This window comes from Schistocerca nitens, chromosome 7 (genome assembly GCF_023898315.1).
Source record: "Schistocerca nitens isolate TAMUIC-IGC-003100 chromosome 7, iqSchNite1.1, whole genome shotgun sequence".
Taxonomy (NCBI): Eukaryota; Metazoa; Arthropoda; class Insecta; order Orthoptera; family Acrididae; genus Schistocerca; species Schistocerca nitens.
The window spans coordinates 333,447,347-333,469,666 of NC_064620.1; the positions used below are offsets into that span (position 1 = coordinate 333,447,347).

Genomic DNA, 22,320 nt, shown 5'->3' on the forward strand with positions numbered 1-22,320 from the left:
AGAAAAGAGCTAATATAAGCTTAACTGAACACAAATGAATACGCACGTTGAGAAATACAGGGCACTCTGTTTTATATTTTTCCTTGTAGCAATATTCACCTAGTATTGTAGAAGCTGCGTATGATCTTGTATAGGACTATAATAATTGTTCCAATACTGTGACCAAAAGGCATACCTCTACATCTTAGTGTAATAAAACCTTACTTTTTCATGCAGTACCCCTGATATTTGGCACTTGCTTGCAGAAACCCACAGCAGAAACAACTAGCTCAAATTTTAGCATTATTCATTGTCACAACTCTATCGACACCGGTTGTTGTTGTCTGCATACCTATGGTGCGACACAACTGTGTTGAAGAGAGTCCAATGAACTCATGACGCACTAGTCTATAGTCTCTGAAATGTTGCAATATATGCGAGGAGCGACGTACCAAAGCGAAGGTGGTTGTCAATGAGTTGTATGAGAAAGATCAGTATTGACAACTTGTAGATATAGAATTTTTTTTTCCAATGTTTGAAATAAAATGTAACATTCGGATTGGCATCATAGTTTCTCCTAAAAATTATATAACGTTACGTAAGTGGCACTGCAGATGGACTAAGCACTCTGAAGATTATGCTGTGTCTCATAGAGCTCGCTTTCGTGGGAACAGAAATCTGAACTCGAGCGTTGTTTGTGAAACATCTTCGTCTGACTCTGATACAAAGCTATTGCGTAAACTGCGTTAACGCCGGTAACTAAATCGTGTTTGTAAATATAAGAGTACTAGCTATGTAAAGGTGCACGGAACACAAATTAACGCGTCTTTTCGCGCCCTGGAATGCTGCACTGAATAAACTATAACATTAGTGTGGTTTTGCGAAGGCTTCGGACAATGGTATCCATTTGTTGTGGGCGTAACTTGCAGTTTGCTTCACGTTCACGGTGCCTATTTGCATTAAGCGTCGACAGACTACCTATCTTAAATCGTCGGCACTCTGTTAAAATTGCCAGGTAAAGAAAAGACACAGTGGATCATAAAACTTTATTGTAGCAATAGATTAATTTTCTTGATAACAAATCTGTGCTGCTTTTAGCCATGAAACACTGAATGTTCTTGCGTCAGGTATTTCATAATCATTAACTACTGCCGTTATAATAAGTCTCATAACAGTTCAAGTGGCAACTGTCATAGTGTCGTGATGAACGCGCCCAAAGCCACTTTTAGTTCTTCGCCACCCTCCAGTAATTGTAAGGTTTAAGTAACAAGTTATTCTTACCGTTGACATGATAAATTATACAAAGAACAATGCACACCGACACATTAACACCTGTGACTAGTCTCTCTGTACTCAGCTAATTGAAAATAAGAAGTTTCCATAACGCACAAAATAAAAATGTTGCTTACCCAAGAATCACAATTAATAACCATCTCAAGGTAAATAGAGGCACATAGCAAGGAGACTAAATTTTTCGACTTATCCAGAGTGATGAGAAGTAAGGTAGGCATTTGATTCATATCAACTCATTTTAGTAACTGTTGTGAGGTGTTGAGGACAATGGAAAGTGTTTGTAATGCATATTTTGATTCACTCCAAAAATATGGAATAATCTTCTGGGGCAACTGGTGTCCCAGAGGACTTTCACAATACAAAGGAGAGCTGTTAGAAATATATTATCACAATATGCATAAGATGTCTGATGGCATAAAGGATGTGATACTGTGTACATGATGACTAGGCAGGTAAATAAACAAACAAATATTGCTATAGCTACTGATACCCAAGCCCATTTATGACAGAATCAGCTCCCAGAATCACAATTAAAGCTATTACACTGAAATAACCATGAAATCAGTACTTATTCTGCATATAGCCCATTAATAAATTTTTCCCTCTTTGCCATTATTTCTCAGTAGTTTTATTTTGGTAATATGTTTACGTTTTGTTACTTAGAGACTTACTTACATATATTTGCATCTTCTAATAATCTTGGATTACTTACTATATGTATTTCAATTTTTTATTGGACCTTAATAATTACCGGTCACCACATAAGTGATGTCTGGTGCTACAGTGACCACCATCTAGGAAACATCATCAGCCATTGTGCCAAGTGTCAACTTTGTTTGTGAGTGCAGTAACTGCCCCAAAACAGAAAAAAATAGGTAATAAGAATCATGTTACTGCAGATGATACAGACCTTCAGATTTAACAACTGGAAGAAATTGGTACTATTGGTTTGGATATTCATCCAAAATGTGTATGGATTTTTCTATTAGGAACTGCATAAGTAAGAATTGAACACTTCTGATTATTTGACACCATGTAATGAAACGTGGCTATTGTATCATACATACAGTACTCTTGTGGACAGCGAATCTTTACATGTTGCACTTACAAATGAGATGCAAATAATCATGTTCTATTATGATTTGCAGAACTTATGTATAAGTAACTTCTTGTCACCAACACAAATAAATTTATGTTTAAACTCCAGAATGAAGTTTCGACGACAAAAAAAAAATAATAATAATAAAAAAAATGTACGTTGTCTGAGATCTTTTTAAGAAAATAATGTAGTAATTGGGAAAGCTTTTCACTGGCATCCTGTATTGGTATATCTTCTTAACAGGAAATGCAATTATTTGGCTCTCTACTGTAGTAAAACTTAACTTAAAGTGGAATAAAGGGGTAGTTGGCGAGGGGAGTCAAATATGACATCCCGTAACGTTAGCTGCTTACTATGTAGGCTCCTGTTTTTAAGCTACATAAATAGCCAACTAAAGCTGTTAATGAGCCTCTTATGATGTATAAAGTTTGACAGTGCTACAGATGTACTAATAAAAGGCCTGAAGTTACCCATACCACCCACAGGGAAACCGATATTTGAACAAGGTCTCTGGCAAGTGATTTACCTTGTGTTCCAACAAAACCCCTAAAAAAATTAATCACTTACTGCATCAAAAATCTTTTATGTTCATAAGAGCACCAAATTACAATGGAGACAACTTATTGATAAGTGATAAAGATACTCATTAGATCATACTTTGTGCTGGGAAGGGTCTCTCACTATCTTGAACTCCAGTCAGAGTTGATTCTATATTCAGCATATATTTATTTCCTGCCATTTTGTGAAATATTCTGCTGAGACAATGGAACCATCATCAGTAAAACTTTTCTGTAACAAGAGTTGCTGACTGACTGTTAGAAAGACTTCTCGGGAGTGCTTTCATATTTGCTCAAGTACATTTACTCTTCATTGCTTTCCAAGGAAGGAAGATTAGGGTTTAATGCCGTGTCAAGTTTGTTCAAGATACATAATAAAGATCAGCTCGAAGTGTAATATTGTGCATACAATCATCTTAAACTGTTAACAGGGAAAGCGTAAAGATAAACATTCTCTGCAGTCTCGCAAAATTAATTTCTGTATTGAGTTTGTGTCCTTGTCAAAAACCTGAAGTGAAACTTTCTTTTCACATGTAAATCATTTTTGACACTCTAGCCTTAGTCATGAAGTAGAATAGTAAGAATATTCAGAAACTAAAAATACATTTGTATTAATGTGGTGAGAAAGAATGTTCTTTTTAAATAGGGCTCCAGTTATAGTAAACTTAATAGACACTATCCTTCAAAATCAGTCTGTGTACTTGCATATTGTGAAATATGTGGCCCTGGATGGACTATAAATGGGTTAGTCACAATTTTTTCGAAGTAGTAAATTGTGTAATAATAATGTAAGACCGTAATTTGCACTGATTGAAGAAAATTAATAGAACATCACAAACACGAATAACATCCTGCTATCATTCATTATAGTGGTTAATAAATCAGTTCACCACAGCTGTATATCTTATGGCAAAACAGAAGAATGATTGTTGAAGTGCTCCGCTCCCACCACTTCCCCCCCCCCCCCCCCACTTCTTCTCTGTGTATATGACAAGGAACACAAATACATCACTAGAAACCCAGACAAGCTGTTCCAGTAGTTCCACTGGCTCTTTCACAATGAGGATTTTAAATCAAGTGACACAGTATGTGTAGACAGAAAGAGTCCTGATGAGTATTTGTCAATCACTAAATTCTGTAACAGAATATGAAATACAGCATATGATTGTTTCCTTTCAAAACACAGCAGTGTAGAGTAAATTATACCAAAATATGATGTAAATATATGACTGGAAATGTAAATGTAAAACCTAGAACTCATCCTTCTAAGTGCAGTCTACTTGTAATCTCTCTCTCTCTCTCTCTCTCTCTCTCTCTCTCTCTCTCTCTCTCTCTCTGGATTTCTTCCAGTGAACCCTTTCTCACACTGCATTGACCAAAATGATTCCAACACAACACATCTGTGACTTGTCTCCTTTAATCCAAAAGCATTTAGAGAAACAATTGATACACCTCACACACTTTTATGATTTCAAGCATCTTTCTGTAATTTATTTTCCTTTTTATTACTTCTTACTTTTAGACAAATCATTTCAGAATATTTTTGACCATTTTTCCCCTTATTTTCAAGTTTTGTTCACAAAGCATGATCTTATTGACGTCTCACATCCTTTACTAGCATCTGCTGTTCTCAAAATACTATTAACTTAGTACTTTATTTGTAGGAACTATTTTTGACAGTTAAATATCACACCAATATAATTTTTTATGCGCAAAATACCTCTGCAATGGAAAGATAAACTTTTTGATACCTAATTTGTCTTTCTGATGTCTGCTGTTCTCAAAAAGTGCTAAATTTAGCACTTTCTTTGAAGGAAGCCCACCTGGCAACTAAATATCTCATCAATGTAACTTTTCTTGTGCACAAAATAGCTAGTGTTTGTGAAGAGATGACCTTTTTAACACTTCATTTACACGGTTAGTAGAAGCTATTCAAGAAATATTTCAATTCTCCCTCAAATCATTAATTAAGATAGATTACTTTCAAGCAATTAAATATTTTTTGCAAACATTGGCCTCAGGCTGGTTAGTTTTATACTCTGTTTGCTGATTTTCCATTTTTTGTTTCGCTCTGAAAATTTGGACAAAAACGCATTGTGTAATTTCTAGGAAGTCATGTTTACACTTCATTCAAACATTTGCCCAAAAATGATTCTTCCGTTTTACAGCAAGGATTGAGTTAGAATAATGTTGATACTGTTGCATCCACACTGACATTATCATTGTGTTAACTGAAAAAAGCCTTTAAATTTTTTCTTTGAAATTCCAGTAAACTAAATAGTTTACTTTTCCCATTCCTTTGTGGTTTATCCTATGTTGCAGCTCCTTTATTAGGGCAGCTTGTCTTCTCAATGTAAAAACATTCAAATCAAATAATGGAAACTCCAGGTAGGAATATCAACAATGTAGGAAAATATAGAGTGCTACTTACCGTAAAGAAGACACATCAAGTTGCAGACAGGGGTGATTAAAAGACACTGACATGTAGCTTTCAGCCGCAGCCTTCATCAGTAAAGAGAGGACACACACACACAAGCAAGCAAGCACTCCACACCTCACACACACGACTGCCAACTCCAGCATCTTGGGCCAGAATACCATTCCGGCCCAAGGTACTGGAGTTGGCACTCGTGTGCGTGAGGTGTGTGTGTGTGTGTGTGTGTGTGTGTGTGTGTGTGTGTGTGTGTGTGTCCTATCTTTACTGATGAAGGCTGTGGCTGAAAGCTACATGTGAGTGTCTTTTAATCATGCCTGTCTGCAACTTGAAGAGTCTTCTTTATGGTAAGTAGCAATCTATCGTCTCCTACATTGTTTATAAGCATGTTCAAAATGACTGGACACTGACATAACTACATAGGTTTCTGTGGCCAGTGTCATGAAGATTAAAATTCTTCTGGGTGTCATACCACGTCATTGCATAAAATATTTTAATTATAAACTTAAAATCAACATTTCGACTGTGTTACAATGGCCGTCCTCAGGGCAAGACTGATGTTGGTGGATCAAATATGGCTATATTTATTACAGACAATTGGTGATACTATGTCATATTTTTGAAACTATTGAATCAAAAATATAATAGGCTAGACACGCCAGAAAGGGGGAGGGTAGGAAAGAAGCTATTCATGGGCTAGCCAATTTGTCAGTGAAACAGGCTGCTGATCATCACATAGCTTCTGGTGGGCATGTTTTCTTTGTGTGTGTGTGTAAAAAAAAAAAAAAAACTGAAAGTTCCCCTGTAGCTGTTTATTTAGGCTGCCATGTCTGTGCCCAGTGAGGCTACTTCCCCGTGACTGCTCATGGTGTGATAGCTGGCACCCAGGATGCCCTAAGTTTGTAGCCTTTCTCTCTAGTGATGTTGTCAGGCTGCTTAATAGTTTCACTTGTCTGTGTGCTGGCGAAAGAGGTGTGGATGTGGCAGTGCAAGATTTGGGAGGTGATTGAAATTATTAAGCAGCCTGACAACATCAGTAGAGAGGACACCTACAAATCCTGGGTGCCAGCTATCTCAGTCCAATAGGCCACGAAGAGTCACAAGGCAGAAGCCTCACCGGGCATGGATGTGACATTCTAAACAAACAGTTACAGAGGATTTGTCAGTGCAGTTCTGCACACACTAGGAGATAAACGCGTCCACCAGAAGTGAAGAGCTAATTTGCAGACTATCGCCAGTCACAGGCAAGATGGCTAGCCCATGCGTAGCTTCTTTCCTACCTTCCCCTATCCATCATGACTAGCCTGTTATATGTTAGGGCCCATAAATTTTCAACAGTATGACATATTGACACCAGTTGTCTGCAGTACATAGAGCCACCTTTTCTCCACCTAAACCAGTATTGCCCTGAGCAAGCCCATTGTAATACAATCATAATGTTGGTTTTAAGTTTATGATTAAAATATTTTACACAATGATGTGATATGACACCCAGAAGAATTTTAAACTTCATGACTGGGCGCTCTTTACTATACAAATATTCTCTCTTATTCTTGTGTGCTGTGGAAGATTTATCCATCAACTTGCATAAGGGTCACTCCACGTGAAGTGTCCTAGGGCTCCCAGCTCGACCGTCTTCAATTTTGATGATATTTGTATAGGATGTACCTGAGGGCCCTACATGAACTTATGCAGAGTTTCAGGCTCACCTTTAACTTAGTTGAGGTGCTAGAGCCATTTTCGTGAAGACCACTTTTACAGAGACCGAAAAGTCATGAAGAAATCATCAGGTTTGGCATTCCACTGTTCCTGATGCAAAAGAGTTAGACTCTTGCTTCTGGGTATAGTGGTTCAACTTTGTGTGCTCTGTACACAAATGTTGCAAATACAGTTCAGAAAGCAATGCATTTGGCATAATCTCAGTTCAAAGTGGGCAACAAATCACGTCACGAGACATTTGCCCCCTAGTTTAGCAAGGCACAAGTAGTGGAGAAAGTGCGCTATGGACCTGATCTTTTGCCAAACTACTGTCTGTCTGGGTGTTTAGTATATCACAAATTTTGGCGTGGCTTGTGTGTTTAATTACTGTGCTACCATCCTGTTGTAAATTTGCTAAAAAACATGAATTTATCAAAATATACCCATGTTCGAAGTCATGTATCTCAAAATGGACACCCACCACATTACATTCATTAACACCATTCAGCGGAGCACATTTCATTCTATTAGAAAAACTTATTTTCATTTTGGTGTCTCTTTGGGTAAGGTGCAAAAAAGTCGCCTAAAATTGGGAGTTTTGTTGGTTATGTCGTCATTGTTTAAATATTCATTTTGCCTGTTTATTCAGTGATTTTAAACCTGCTTGTGACAGGTTCATTGCTAAATTTAACCATTTAACTGTACTGGAGAGTGTTACATAATTTTTGGGAAGCTGAATGCTTATCAATTTTATTTATTTTCTTTATTTAGGACTCGACAGTTTGATTTTAATGTCTGAAGCATATCAAGTTGTTGCTAAAATGGAAGAACAAGATCAAGTTAATGTATGCAGTTTTGGAAATACTGATTCCCCATGCCATTTAACAACATACAGTGCCTTAAAAGGACTGAAAGTTGTAAAGCAACTTTCCTTAGAAGAACAAGAATTACTTACTAGACAGAGTGGTTTACACTCTACTGAAAATACTCAACTATACTTCCATCATGAAGCTTTACTCCTAAAAAGATTTGAATTTTTGCAAAGATCATGCTGCAACCCATTTGGCAAGAAAAACCACACCACGAAAAAGCTTGCACTCAATCAACATAGAAACAGCTGACCTACTAAAAAGGATAACCATGTGTGATATTAAACCAGGCCAAAAAATGTGCCCTTCCTGTAGAAAAGAATTTGATGTACTGAAATATTCACAAATGGACGTTACATATCAGTCAGATGAAGATGATGAGACTAATGTTGGTCACAATTTGAATACAAGCTTAACATCTGTTGGAATATCACCATTGAAGTTTCATCGAATTGGTGCAAGGGATACAAAAGGATATGCAAAGCACAAAATACATCAAGTTGAAGGTGCAATTATTAAGAAAATTGCATAAGTGGGAGGACTTGATCCCAGTGAACTGGAGCAACCATCCACAAGCAAGCAATGCTTTACTTGTTCAGATTACATTGAGCTGATCCAAGAATTGAAAGAAAAATTACATATATCAAATAATAACGAGAAAATTCAAATTTTGACCTTAGTTCCCCAAAGCTGGGCTATCAAAAAGACTATGGAAGAATTTTGTGTTTCAGAAAGAATGGTAAGGAAGGCTAGAAAGTTAAAAGCTGAACAGGGAATATTGGCACAGCCCAAAGGTACATGTGGGAAAGTGCTTTCTGAGGATGTGAAGGCAAGAGTCATAGAACATTTTTATGATGAAGAGTTTAGTTGGATTTGTCCAGGAAAAAAAGACTGTATTACTGTTCGGATAGCTGGAGGAAAGGTTAAACAAACAGAAATACTTATTACTAAGCAACTTAAAAGAAATGTTTGTTGCGTACCGCTATAAAAATTGACCGGAAATTGGATTTTCCAAATTTTGTGAATTAAGGCCAAAGTGGTGTGTGACTGTAGGCACAGCTGGTTCACATTCAGTTTGTGTCTGCACAATACATCAAAATGTGAAACTAATGTTGGCACATAGCCCAATAAAAGAAGATTACAAAATTTTACTGAGCAAAATTGTCTGTAATTTGGAAACAAAGAATTGCATGCTTCATCGCTATGAAGTATGTCCAGGAACAGAAGCTCTAAATGAATATTTGGAAAGCACTTTCGCAGATATTGATCCTGAGGATACAATTCAGTTCAAACAATGGACTCACACTGATAGAGATACACTTGAAACCAGACAAATGACAGCTGAAGAATTCATTGAACTATTAGTTACAAAACTGTTGGTCCTTTCTTCTCACCACTACATTGCAAAGCATCAGAACAAGCATTTGCAGTTCACTAAAGAAGGTCTCAAACCAGGAGAATTGATTATATTAATGGGCTTCGCAGAAAATATGTCCTTTATTGTCCAAGACGCAGTGCAGGGATTCCATTGAGAAAATAGTCAAGCTACAACACATCCATTTGTCATTTACTACAAAGGTAATGAAGACCTAAAGAGTGTCAGCTACTGCATAATCAGTGATTGCCTCCGACATGACACAGTTGCAGTGCATGTGTTTTTAACGTACTTGATCAAATCCCTTAAATGCATTTTTAAAGAAATTAAGCATATTCATTATATTAGCGACGGTTCTGCAGCACAGTACAAAAAATTTAAGAACTTCCTAAATCTTTGCCATCATCAAAAATATTTTGGCATTATTGCAGAATGGAATTTTTTGAGAACAAGCCATAGGAAATCACCACGTGACGGAATTGGGGGCACAGTTAAGCATTTAGCAGCAAGAGATAGCTTTCAATGCCCAATTGACAACCAAATCTTAACACCAACTGATCTGTTTGAATATTGCAAAAAATGTTCATGGCATTGAATTTATTTATATAAAAAAAGAAATTATTGAAGATGCAAAAATTGATCAAGAGATAAGTTTTGAGGATGGATGTACAGTGTCTGGTACAAGAGACCATCACCATTTTGTGCCAATTGATGAAAAGTGACTTAGGATTCACATAGTATTAAATGATACATTGTCCTTTATAGCAAATGTTAACCGACATGCTAAAGTTGCTACTAAACATGTTGCCATTAATGAACTACAGTCTGGCCAGTATGTTGCTTGCGTTTATGATGGAAAATGGTGGATAGGAAATATTTGTGTAGTTTGATGTGAAGAAAAAGATGCCTTGATTAATTTCATGCATCCTCATGGAGCTGCTCAATCATTTCATTGGCCTACTAGAAGAGACATATGCTAGATCCCAGAACAACAGATAATTGCAGTCATACCAGTCCCAGATGCTTCAATGATGGGATGGCAATACAGTTTGCCGGAAGCAATAGTTTTGAACATCAGCAAAAATTTAAAACATTTAACTATTGAAGAATTCTGTATTAAGGCTTGGGAACCACAGAGAGACCCAAAAAAGGCTTTGGAACCTGCTAGATACCCACATTCAGACTTCGGAACGTGCTAGATATTTGCATTCCGGCTTGGGAACTTGCTAGACACCCACTTTCAGGCTTGGGAACCTGCAGTAAAGAAACCCACCCATGGCTGACCTTGAATAGCTACCGGGCGTGACCCCTTGGCGATGGGGTCACCAGTCTTGAGATTGGTAGTGGCATAGCCACCATGGACAAACGCAAGGATTTTCTGAATTACCAAAAAAGTCAATAGTTTATGCAAATTTTTTGCACCTTACCCAAAGAGACACCAAAATGAAAATAAGTTTTTCTAATAGAATGAAATGTGCTCTGTTGGATGGTGTTAATGATTGTAATGTGGTATGTGTCCATTTTGAGATACATAACTTCAAACACGGGTATATTTTGATACATTCATGTTTTTTGCAAATTTACAGAATGGTAGCACAGTAATTAAACACACAAGCCAGGCCAAAATTTGTGATATACTAAACACCCAGACAGACAGTAGTTTGGCAAAAGACCAGGTCCATTGTGCACTTTCTCCACTACTTATGCCTCATTAAACTATGGGGCAAATTTCTCGTGACATGATTTGTTGCCCACTTTGAACTGAGATTATGACAAATACATTGCTTTCTGAACTCTGCTTGCAACATTTGTGTGTAGAGCACACAAAATTACCCAGAAGCAAGAGTCTAGCTATTTTACATTAGGAACAGTGGAATGCTAAACTTGACGATTTCTTCACAACTTTTCAGTCTCTGTAAAAGTGGTCTTCACGAAAATGGCTCTAGCACCTCAGCAAAGTTACAGGTGAGCCTGAAACTTTGCATAAGTTCATGTAGGGCCCTCAGGTACACCCTGTACAAATTTCATCAAAATTCAAGATGCTCGAGCAGGAATCATCTTCTAAACTGGGACACTTAACATGGAATGACCCATAACTAAATAACACATTGATTACCTTCCAACAAATTCAGTGACTAAATAACTCACTGAATATGTACGTAGATCCACTTAGTAACTCTGAAACATACATAAAAAACCATGTATACCACTGTATGCTGTTCTACACTCCTAGATGGGAAACAAATATAAATGGCAGCTGTAACATTCCTCTGGGGTGAAAACTACTTCAATCACCAAAAGCAGTTCTCACTCTTTAGTTTAATACTACGACCTGTGTTTTACTTTCACTCAATTCACATTCTCATTGTAACCAGAAGGAGGGATGAGGAGAAGGGGCCTAACAGAAAGAGGAATCCAATATAACATTTGAGGGTTGGAGAAAAAATTCAGAGTATAAGAACAATATGGAAAGGACAGACTGCTACTCCTAACACAGAGCAGGCTTTGATTGGCAGGCAGGCACACTGAAAAAAGACTGTTATATCTCTCTCGGTATTTGAGGGTCATTCCATGTCAGCTCAACTGGGGGCTCCAGCCCACAGTCTCAGATTTGACTGAAATTCAGTACACTAATTCTACCATGTCTGGAACACTCGTGATCAAAGTATTAGTTTCTCCTGCCAATTAGTTCCAGAATTATGTCTTGTGAAAAAAGGTGGCGTGACACGGAAATTGCAACCCGCATCTCGCAATCTATCTTCAGACCCAACTTCAGGTCTTAATAACTTTGGAACTATTCCATACAGTCCAGTGAAATTTTTACACCCCAGTAACATCCATTTAGAAAACACACTCCATGAATCAAAACACCAACAAAATATTTCTGAGGGAAAATAAAAAATTCCAAAATGTGATTAAAAAAATGTAATACGTTAAAAGGTACATGTTGTAGGTGACCTCTATGCCAAATATAATTCACTCAAAAAGAGTATAAATTTTTTGTGGTAAGCTTAATGTGGCCTAAACACAGGCACAGAACTCATCATGCCCATATCAGTCACAAAAACTGAGTTACATGCACACAAAAATATAAAAATCTGAAAAATTACCTGAAAAACATGGATTTTCTAAGTGTGGTAGCACAAAAGGGACAAGTGGTATCCAAGCCAAATTTCACACACTGCATAAGTAGACCATAATGATATACATCTCAAAATTTCAGCATGTTATTGCAAGACATTTGTGTACAATGCAAGTTGACACGTATTTGGTGATGTGGCCATTGTTCCACAGCACAATTTTGTAAAAACATATCGAAAACTAGAATGAGATTTTCACTCTGCAGCGGAGTGTGCGCTGATATGAAACTTCCTGGCAGATTAAAACTGTGTGCCCGACCGAGACTTGAACTCGGGACCTTTGCCTTTCGCAGGCAAGTGCTCTACCAACTGAGCTACCGAAGCACGACTCACGCCCGGTACTCACAGCTTTACTTCTGCCAGTACCTCGTCTCCTACCTTCCAAACTTTACAGAAGCTCTCCTGCGAAACTTGCAGAACTAGCACTCCTGAAAGAAAGGATATTGCGGAGACATGGCTTAGCCACAGCCTGGGGGATGTTTCCAGAATGGGATTTTCACTCTGCAGCGGAGTGTGCACTGATATGAAACTTCCTGGCAGATTAAAACTGTGTGCCCGACCAAGACTCAAACTCGGGACCTTTGCCTTTCGCGGGCAAGTGCTCTACCGCTGCAGAGTGAAAATCTCATTCTGGAAACATCCCCCAGGCTGTGGCTAAGCCATGTCTCCGCAATATCCTTTCTTTCAGGAGTCCTAGTTCTGCAAGTTTCGCAGGAGAGCTTCTGTAAAGTTTGGAAGGTAGGAGACGAGGTACTGGCAGAAGTAAAGCTGTGAGTACCGGACGTGAGTCGTGCTTCGGTAGCTCAGTTGGTAGAGCACTTGCCCGCGAAAGGCAAAGGTCCCGAGTTCGAGTCTCGGTCGGGCACACAGTTTTAATCTGCCAGGAAGTTTCATATCGAAAACTGTTCTGCCTCTTCTTACCCTCTCCCACAAAATAATCACTAAGCAACAACATATAGACAGATTAACACAACCTATCATTAATGTTTACTGCACCATAACTGCTAAAAACCAGTCGATTGTGCTTCGAACAGTTCTTCCACACTTTAGCTACTGTACTTTGTACATTGAGTGGCAAATTGTACTGTCTTCCTGACACTGTGGTACGAACTGGAACTGTCATAAGAATATGTTCAATCCAACACCTGTCTGCCAAACGTGGCCAATGAAATGATCTTGCTAGTCCTGCTGGTGCCATGAAGTTCACAAATACATCACCTTCTGCTTCACAGCACTCTGCAACACATCCTAAGTACCATTTGTCATCATAAACAGCAATAACATAGCAACCTGGTTTTATGTTGCTGCTTTTGCTTCTGAATCCTGAGTCAGACGCACTGTGAAGACACATGTTGTGCATGAACCTATAGTTATAACCGGACAGTCTGCTCATCTGCACATTGTCAGAGTCCACTGGAGAGAAGTGGCGATGGCTCCTTGTGCCTGCAACAGTTTTAACATGTTCTAGTCTGCCTTTTACCAACTCTTTGACTGGTTTTACCTCATCTTTCGAAACATAGAATGATTGTATGCCAGAGATATTATTCTGTACCCAGGTAAATAATTGAAGAGGTGTTAGAATTTGACCTTCTGTAGGGTGCTGCAGACTAGCTCATGATGCCATGCTCTTAATGGTAGAACCACTACCATCACGTACATTTTTACCATAACTTGTTGCGAAAAAAATTCCATTCTGTGTGAATCCTGAAAATCATGGTAATGCATGCATAAATTTTTGAGGTTTTTACAGTTTTTGTACTGACTAGCTGCCCCATCACTGAAGCATTTCGCAAAATGTATGTGAGGCAGCTTGTTTGTCACATATGCCATGACAGTGTGAATGTGGGCATGAACTGCGATGGCATCATGAATTAAACAGTCACTAAAAACGCACAGGTTCATAACAGACACATCACCTGATTCACCTCTATAGTAAATTGCAGATAGCTCGAGAGTTGCTTGTCTGTTGACCCAATGATATCCTTGGATGGCATCTTGAACTATAAATGCATAAGTTTCAGAAAAGTCTAGTATTACTATAATTTCATCTTGTTTCAAATTATCCTTACAAAACTGGAGATAAGCCGATTGTGCTGTTGCTGTGAAGCTGTGTGTAGTCAGTTTGTCCGTTTTTTGACAACACATTTCAACAAAATCTTCCACTGTACTTTGCTTTGTTTCAAGACTTGTGCGATCCATGTGTGTCCATTGTTTATAAGAAACAAGTTCATCGTCATCCATAAGGAGTTCAGCATACAGTTTGTTATTCATGTGTTCTGCAAGATTTGCCTTACCAGGACACTTTTCACACCTGTGTATCATGCACTGGTAGGAACTGATGTCACACACTAGCAGCTTCATTGCACCTTTGTAATCCAGACCAGTGTCCTTTATAGCAGCAAACATCAGCTTAGCATTTTGATGGGTCTCACATACACAAACATTGTGTGTGCCCCTTGCACTTACAGGCACAACCCATTTTGGCCGAAGATTGAAAGAAGATGATAAACCTACTTTGGTATTGGGATACTTTTCCTTGAATTCTACATATAGTTCTGATATGTTGCATAGCAACAGTCTTTTTTCGTCTGTACACGTACATTTCCCATTTTCACCATTACGTAGTCTTTTTTTCCAGGCATTATTCGGCTGTAGTAATTATTTTCATTATAGTCCGACACTAGTACCTTTATTTCTGAACTCAGTTGCTTACCCTGAGCCTGCTGAAGTTGTGGAAGCACTCCTTGGGTTGCTTTTATTTTCCTAGCTTGCTTTACCATGTATGTAGAAACATTGAATTCCTTTGTAGTGTAGTCAATAGACCAGCTGGAAGGTGCAAGGGTAAGAATAGCTATTTCTTTCTGGTGTGTGGATATGGCACATTTTTCTTTCAAATCATGTGCAATTTTGTCCAAATCAGAGCATTTATGGCATGATTTCTGTTCTTTTGGAGCAGATAGTTCTTCTTCTTCCACCATTAGCGTGTAAGCTATTTTGTGTTTTAATTCCATTTGAGCTTCTTGTAGTTTTCTTCTACCATAACTGGGCCTGTCTCTTTTCCCAACTTTGTGTGTCTTCATGGGAGACAAACCAAGAGCAGGCACTAAAGTATTTAATTGCTCATCTGCTGTGGTTGTAGGTGGCTGATACTCTTTGTCACTGTCTTGTAAATTATGAGAATATTCTTCACTTTTTATCAGTGTAACACACCCGTAACATAACTTTTGTCCTGGTTTCATGTTAAGTCCCATGCTCTGATTCACTTTCAATACTGATTTTATGTCAATTTCTCTGAGGCTACACTTCACTGTCTTCTTATGAATCCGAAATAGATCAAAACAACTTCTTTGTAGGAAAGAATATGTATCCAGAAACACTTTCACATGATGATAACAAACACTAAAATTTCCTGGAACTATACTTCTTGTGCCCACAGGGTGTATCCCGGATCTCCACAGCAACAAATCTTGGTCCGATTCATCCAGATCATACAGTACAAAGCGAATGCCACATTTTGTTCCATATGTTGTTTTATGACATTCAGATGCTTGTGCTCTACCAATACTTACATACACAACAAAGCACTTCATCAGGCAATTACAACTTTGGGGTCACTGAGATAGCAGCAGTTTGCAACAGAGATCAGTTGACATGAAGTGTTCTAAATAGTGCTGACTTTCAACAAACATTACTACAGAGGAGGAGAGGTGGCCAACTTATTGCCCCCTTGCTACAGCTAGTCTATTGGGGCCTCATAATGTACTAACATATGCAGGTAACCAATTAATAAGGTCAGTATATACACCGCTCGATGTGACCCCCACCACCCCCCACAATTTCAGTATTGGCCCTTCATTAAATCAGTTTCACTACCGCTGGCGTACATCATGAATATGAATAAAAAGAAAGGGCAATGCATGATTGCCAAATATGTCTCTTCTGCCTCCATACTGACTTTCCACAACAGTACTGACCAGTCTGAACTAGAATCTTAAAAACGTGAGTAACCTGTAATTGTTGCTTGTTTCCTCTGTTGTTCCTGCCTGACAATGACTCATTCTGTCCCTGAAAACTACCATTGCTTAACTTTCTGTTGCCTAATGGTTCCCAACAATTTCTGCAGCTTTATCTGAAACAAGCTTTCTGCATCATCACTATTACTTGCTAAATCGTATTAAAAGAAATGTAACCAAATGCATCTCTGTCAACTTTAATTGTACACAAATGCCTTGCAATAACAAGTTGAAATTTTGCCACATATTATATTATGGTCTACTTATGCAGTGTTTGAAATTTGGCTTGGATATCACTTGTCCCTTTTGTGTTACCACACTTAGAAAATCCATGTTTTTCAGGTAATTTTTCAAATTTTTGTATCTTCATGTGCATGTAGCTCTGTTTGTGTGATAGATATGGGCATGACGAGTTCTGTGTGTGTTTAGGCTTATTAAGCTTACAACAAAAAAATGTATACCCTGTTTGAGTAAATTATATTTGGCATAGAGGGCACCTACAATATGTACCTTTTACATTTTACATTTTTTTAATCACATTTTGGAATTTTTTATTTTCCCTCAGAAATATGTTGTTGGTGTTTTGATTCATAGAGCGTGTTCTCTAAGTGGATGTTACTGGGTTGTAAAAATTTCACTGGACTGTGCAGAATAGTTCCAAAGTTATTAAGACCTGAAGTTGGGTCTGAAGATAGATTGCCAGATGCAGGTTGCAATTTCCGGGTCACACCACCTTCTTTCACAAGCTATAATTCTGGAACTAATTGGCAGGGGAACTTAAAATTTTGTACATGAGTGTTCCACACTTGGTAGCATTGGTGTGCTAAATTTCAGCCAAATCTGAGACTATCAGCTGGAACATTTTCTCAAATTGGTTGAATTGACATGGAATGACCCTTGACTAAGTTTTTTTGTCAGATGTTGACAAAACATAAGTACACATTGTACACTTGTTTGTGGGCACTAAGGCATGACATTTGAAATCGTACCCCATTTCTCCAACTTTGCCTCTATTTTTCAAATGAAGCAAAACATCAAGAGCACCAAATGCCCAGTGATGTATTTAACCCGCAGCGTGCGGAAGATATTGTTCAATCTGGAGGTGGTCCTGTGATATTTCGGGGATGTTTTGTATGAGATGGCCTTATCCCACTCTTTCTATCAGTCAGGATCTTTATTTTGACATATTTGGCAATCATGCATTGCCCTTTCTTTTTATTAATATTCATGATGTACGCAAGCGGTAGTGAAACTGATTTGATGAAGGGCCAATACTGAAATTGTGGGGGGTGGTGGGGGTCACATCGAGCGGTGTATATACTGACCTTATTAATTGGTTACCTGCATATGTTAGTACGTTATGAGCCCCCAATAGACTAGCTGTAGCAAGGGGGCAATAAGTTGGCCACCTCTCCTCCTCTGTAGTAATGTTTGTTGAAAGTCAGCACTATTTAGAACACTTCATGTCAACTGTTCTTTGTTGCAAACTGCTGCTATCTCAGTGACCCCAAAGTTGTAATTGCCTGATGAAGTGCTTTGTTGTGTATGTAAGTGGGTGAAAAATTGATTAATAACAGTATTTGCACTTATATTTAAATGCATTACACTCACTCAGGGTCACTTTGTACCACTTTTTTCCATGTTTTGAAAATACTGAATGCAAAGTAGGAAGTACACATCACAACAGACATTGTGACATCCTACACTTATAGTTACTGAGTGCCAAGGAAAGTGAAAATGTACACTAATTAAATCCCTAGCAGAGTAAAATTGTGGGTTTAATACTGGTACAAAGATACACCATCATTCAAGTTAACTTTAGACCAGTCTTAAAAATTTAGTATTTTCTGAAACATCTAATGCTCTGACCAGCTTTAGACCTGTCAAAAGAAAATCAGGTGTAAATAAGGAGCAGAAACAAAGTGTTACTTCAGTATTGCAGGTTTACTTTGAAATAACAAAATATATTTATTGACCATGCATTGTGTCCTCGGAGTCTTTTGCAGCGGGATGTCTGAATAAAATCTTCTTAGTCTCCAAGCCATGCCAATTCAAATAATATTCTTGAGCTTTTGCTGGCTATTTCTGCCATTGTCATCAGGAGCAAAACTACTGACTGCTGGGGCTAGCACTTTTTCTGCTTGTACAGCCACGATTATAGTCACTGGCATCAATCTGAGAGAGCCGAAATGGCATGTGGGCAGAAGGTGAGTTGAGCAGCTTGTAGCAACTCTGGCTTGCCACAGGACCGAGTCACATCAGGTGGTGCAAGGGGCCGGCACCACATTTGAAACTGCCGCTCCCACCTCCCTACAAGTGTTAAGCATCCATTGTTGTTCACCTTCCACAAACATATCATTTTGGCCCTCTGTTATTGGTGCCAGCAGCCGTAATTGTGGGTATATAAGCAGAAAGTTGTGACAGCCTTAGCACTCAGTAGTTTTACTCCTGATGATAACAGTGGGGATAGCCATCAAAAGCTCAAGAATTTTATTCAAATTGATGTGGCCTGAAAATCGAGAAGATTTTATTTGACCATCCTTTGTTCAATCTCATGAAATATTTTTGCAGTTGTGAACATGAACCACTTCCAGCTATTTAATGGAATGAAGACAGTGAAAATCTTTTTCTGTTTTGTGTGAGTGGTCATCTTAAAAGCTTCATCTATCCCAGCACAAGTAACAGCCATGCTCAAAGGAACATTGCATTGTACATCTTTACAATACAGACACTACAATTCCATATTGTTCAATTTCAGTCACTATCATAAGAGTTATGGTTCAAATGGCTCTGAGCGCTATGGGACTCAACATCTTAGGTCATAAGTCCCCTAGAACTTAGAACTACTTAAACCTAACTAACCTAAGAACGTCACACACACCCATGCCCGAGGCAGGATTCGAACCTGCGACCGTAGCAGTCCCGCAGTTCCGGACTGCAACACCAGAACCGCTAGACCACCGCGGCCGGCGCATAAGAGTTAGTAGAGCACTGAAAAGACAATTAAAATCCTAACTAGAAGTCACAGAAGTAATCAAACTATTACTGTTAATACAAAATTAATCAAGTTGGTAGAACGCCAGCCATTTGAAATAAAAGTATTACATGGTGCAAAGGTATCCTGACTAGAAAAAGTTACCCTGATTGATTATACGCAATATGAGACATGATCAAATCTACTTATTAAGTATTTTCAATGTCATTTTTCTTTTGCTCACTTCATTGTATTACAACAGCTGTAATTTGATGTTCCATGCCACAAACAAGTACCACATTTGAAGATGACCACCGTGTTATAAGCATTAAACGATAGATCTTAACTTCCATGTCAAAATTTATACCATAGCAGCTGATCGGTATGAGTCACACATGGCCGTGAGTTGACAGTACTGGAAGACAACTAATAAAAAATTGCCCCTCTCACATCCTCTAAACCTGCAATAACTGTGCTACTTACCTCTCTGTCCCTGTGATAGGCAGCCAACTTTACTCACAATCGCATTCATCAGTACCAATTAAAATGGAGCGATCATAAAATATTACTGTCTCTCTAATTATTTTTGTCTGTTACAGAGCAGGAAAACTATGCTCTTTTAGAAGATTTAATGTTAATTGACTTTTTGGGCTCAGCTGTTAGTTACTAGATGCATATTATAAAATATGGCTGAGAACTGCAGACCGCACAAATACTTGATTTGGGCTGCAATCCAAGGCGACAACAGTGTTCACAGGGCTGCATTCATACATTCATGGTTTGACAAACACTCAGTACCCAGTCACACTTCGACTGGCCCATCAATCACCTCGTCTTAACCTCACAGAAACTTTGGCACTGCTTGGAACATGAGGTGAAATGTAGCAGTCGATATTCCTGCTCTTTTGTAGCTCTGTGGGATCAAATCTTCATCGACGTGCTGCAGCTGGATGTGGTACATCTAACTTGTGAGCTATCTTCTTGCTGAATTGAGGCCATTATCGGGGCTACAGGTGATATTATGTGGTATTAGTCATGATGCCTCATGGTGGCACCTAATTTTTTGTCTCGTGTGCTTATTTAGGTGAATAAAAACAGACTTTGATTCAGACTAACTCACAATGACACACTAAATTGATTCATTTGTGGTGTTATATTACACCAGTTTGTATGAGGGTAATTACTCATTAAGGTGCGAAATGTAATTTTCTGATGGGTAAAAACTAAAGGTTTCAACTGTGTTTCAACTATGAAACTAAATTACTTTTTAATTGATCATTAGTATTATCGCTATTTCATAAGGCTGATTATAAAATTTACGAATTGTTATGTTTTATAAAAAATACTTGCATTGTGTCATGTCCATTATAATTATCCGGCTAATACTTGCATTAGCGTGTAATACAATGCAGTGGAGGTTACAGTTTGTGTAAGAAATGTGTGATCATCATCTTCCTCACATAGTATGTTCACTAAACACATATTCAATACTTTGTTCCATGCAACCATAACAGTAAAATTTGGGACGTATACATCACATATGCTTAAATATCTCATGGGAGAGCCTTCTTGAAGCTGTACATAGTTCCCAAAATTGATCAGTTATTGCTTCATTATTCATTTTGCAACAATAAACAAACTAATTGATAGCTAAGCACAATAGTAACTTTGTAATAGGTACTAAACTGCTGTAAGGTCTACACAGTGTTATTATTATTATTATTGTTGTTGTTGTTGTTGTTGTTGTTGTTACCAGCTAGCTGACTGCCAGAAGTCTTCCAATTTGTGCCCATTCGCAAGTAAGAAGTATAGCAATCAAGTGATTTACAGACAGTAGGCCTAATTATTGTGCACACATTTTAGTTTGGTTCTCTTTAAATGGGATGCAAGATGCGGATGAAACAAATGTCAGTATGGGGAAAGTGATGCAGAGGTAGCATTACATCTATATCCATAAACTGTAAACAACCAAGGAGTGTATGGCCCATTGTACCAGTTATTGGGGTTTGTTCCTGTTCCATTCATGTATGGTGCACAGAATATTAATTGATTGAATGCTTCTGTGCATGCTGTGATTATTCTAATCTTGTCCTTATGATCCCTATGTGAGCGATACATATAGGATTGTAGTATATTCCTAGAGTTACAATTTAAAACCAATTCTTGAAACTTTGTTAGTAATCTTTCTTGGGATAGTTTGTCTGCCTTCAGTAGTCTACCAGTTCAGTTTCATCAGCACCTGTATGACACTCTCTCATGAGTCAAACAAACCTGTGACCATTAATGCTGTCCTCCTGTGTATAGTTCAATACCCCTCATTCATCTTATTTGGTACTGGTCCCACACATCTGAGCAATATTCTAGAATGGTTCATCCAAGTGACTTGTAAGCAATCTCCTTTGTAGATTGATTGCATGTCCCCAGTGTTCCACCAGCAAACTGAAGTCTACCACTTGTTCTGTTAGAAGCATCTACCCTCAGTGTGCACAGCTTTCCATTTTTGCGGAGGAGTTGTAGATAGCATCTGCACTGCCCTGGGAATTGCATCACCAATCCATAAGTAAAGATTGTTAGAAATAAACAGTACTTATTGTCTCATTAGTTAATGGTGTAGTAAGACAACTTACCTTTCATCATTTTAAATATGAAAGTGTTCAAAGAAAATTATTTTTCATTCAAAAGATTCACTATGATGGTGGGTGTTGGGGTAAGGGGGGTGGGGGTGGGAGGTTACTAGCTAACATCTGATTACACTTAGGGGTAATTGTCTCAGAAAGGTTGGGAACCACTGCACTACACAGAGTGCTTGGCGAACTTGGGGAAAAAAATTCTTCCATGATATAAAAATCATATTGTTAAACATGATACCTAAAAAAACATGTTTGTGTG

General features: G+C 38.2%; 1 protein-coding gene across 1 annotated transcript in view; it reads left to right on the forward strand.

The window, feature by feature from the left end:
• Positions 1–504: 504 nt before the first annotated feature.
• The window catches only part of LOC126195418 (L-2-hydroxyglutarate dehydrogenase, mitochondrial), a 91,304-nt gene continuing 69,488 nt past the window's right edge, over positions 505–22,320 (forward strand). The window contains exon 1 of the mRNA XM_049934025.1: positions 505–994. Coding sequence (XP_049789982.1) covers positions 876–994 — 119 coding nt within the window. The 5' untranslated portion in view covers positions 505–875. The remainder of the gene's footprint in view (positions 995–22,320) is intronic.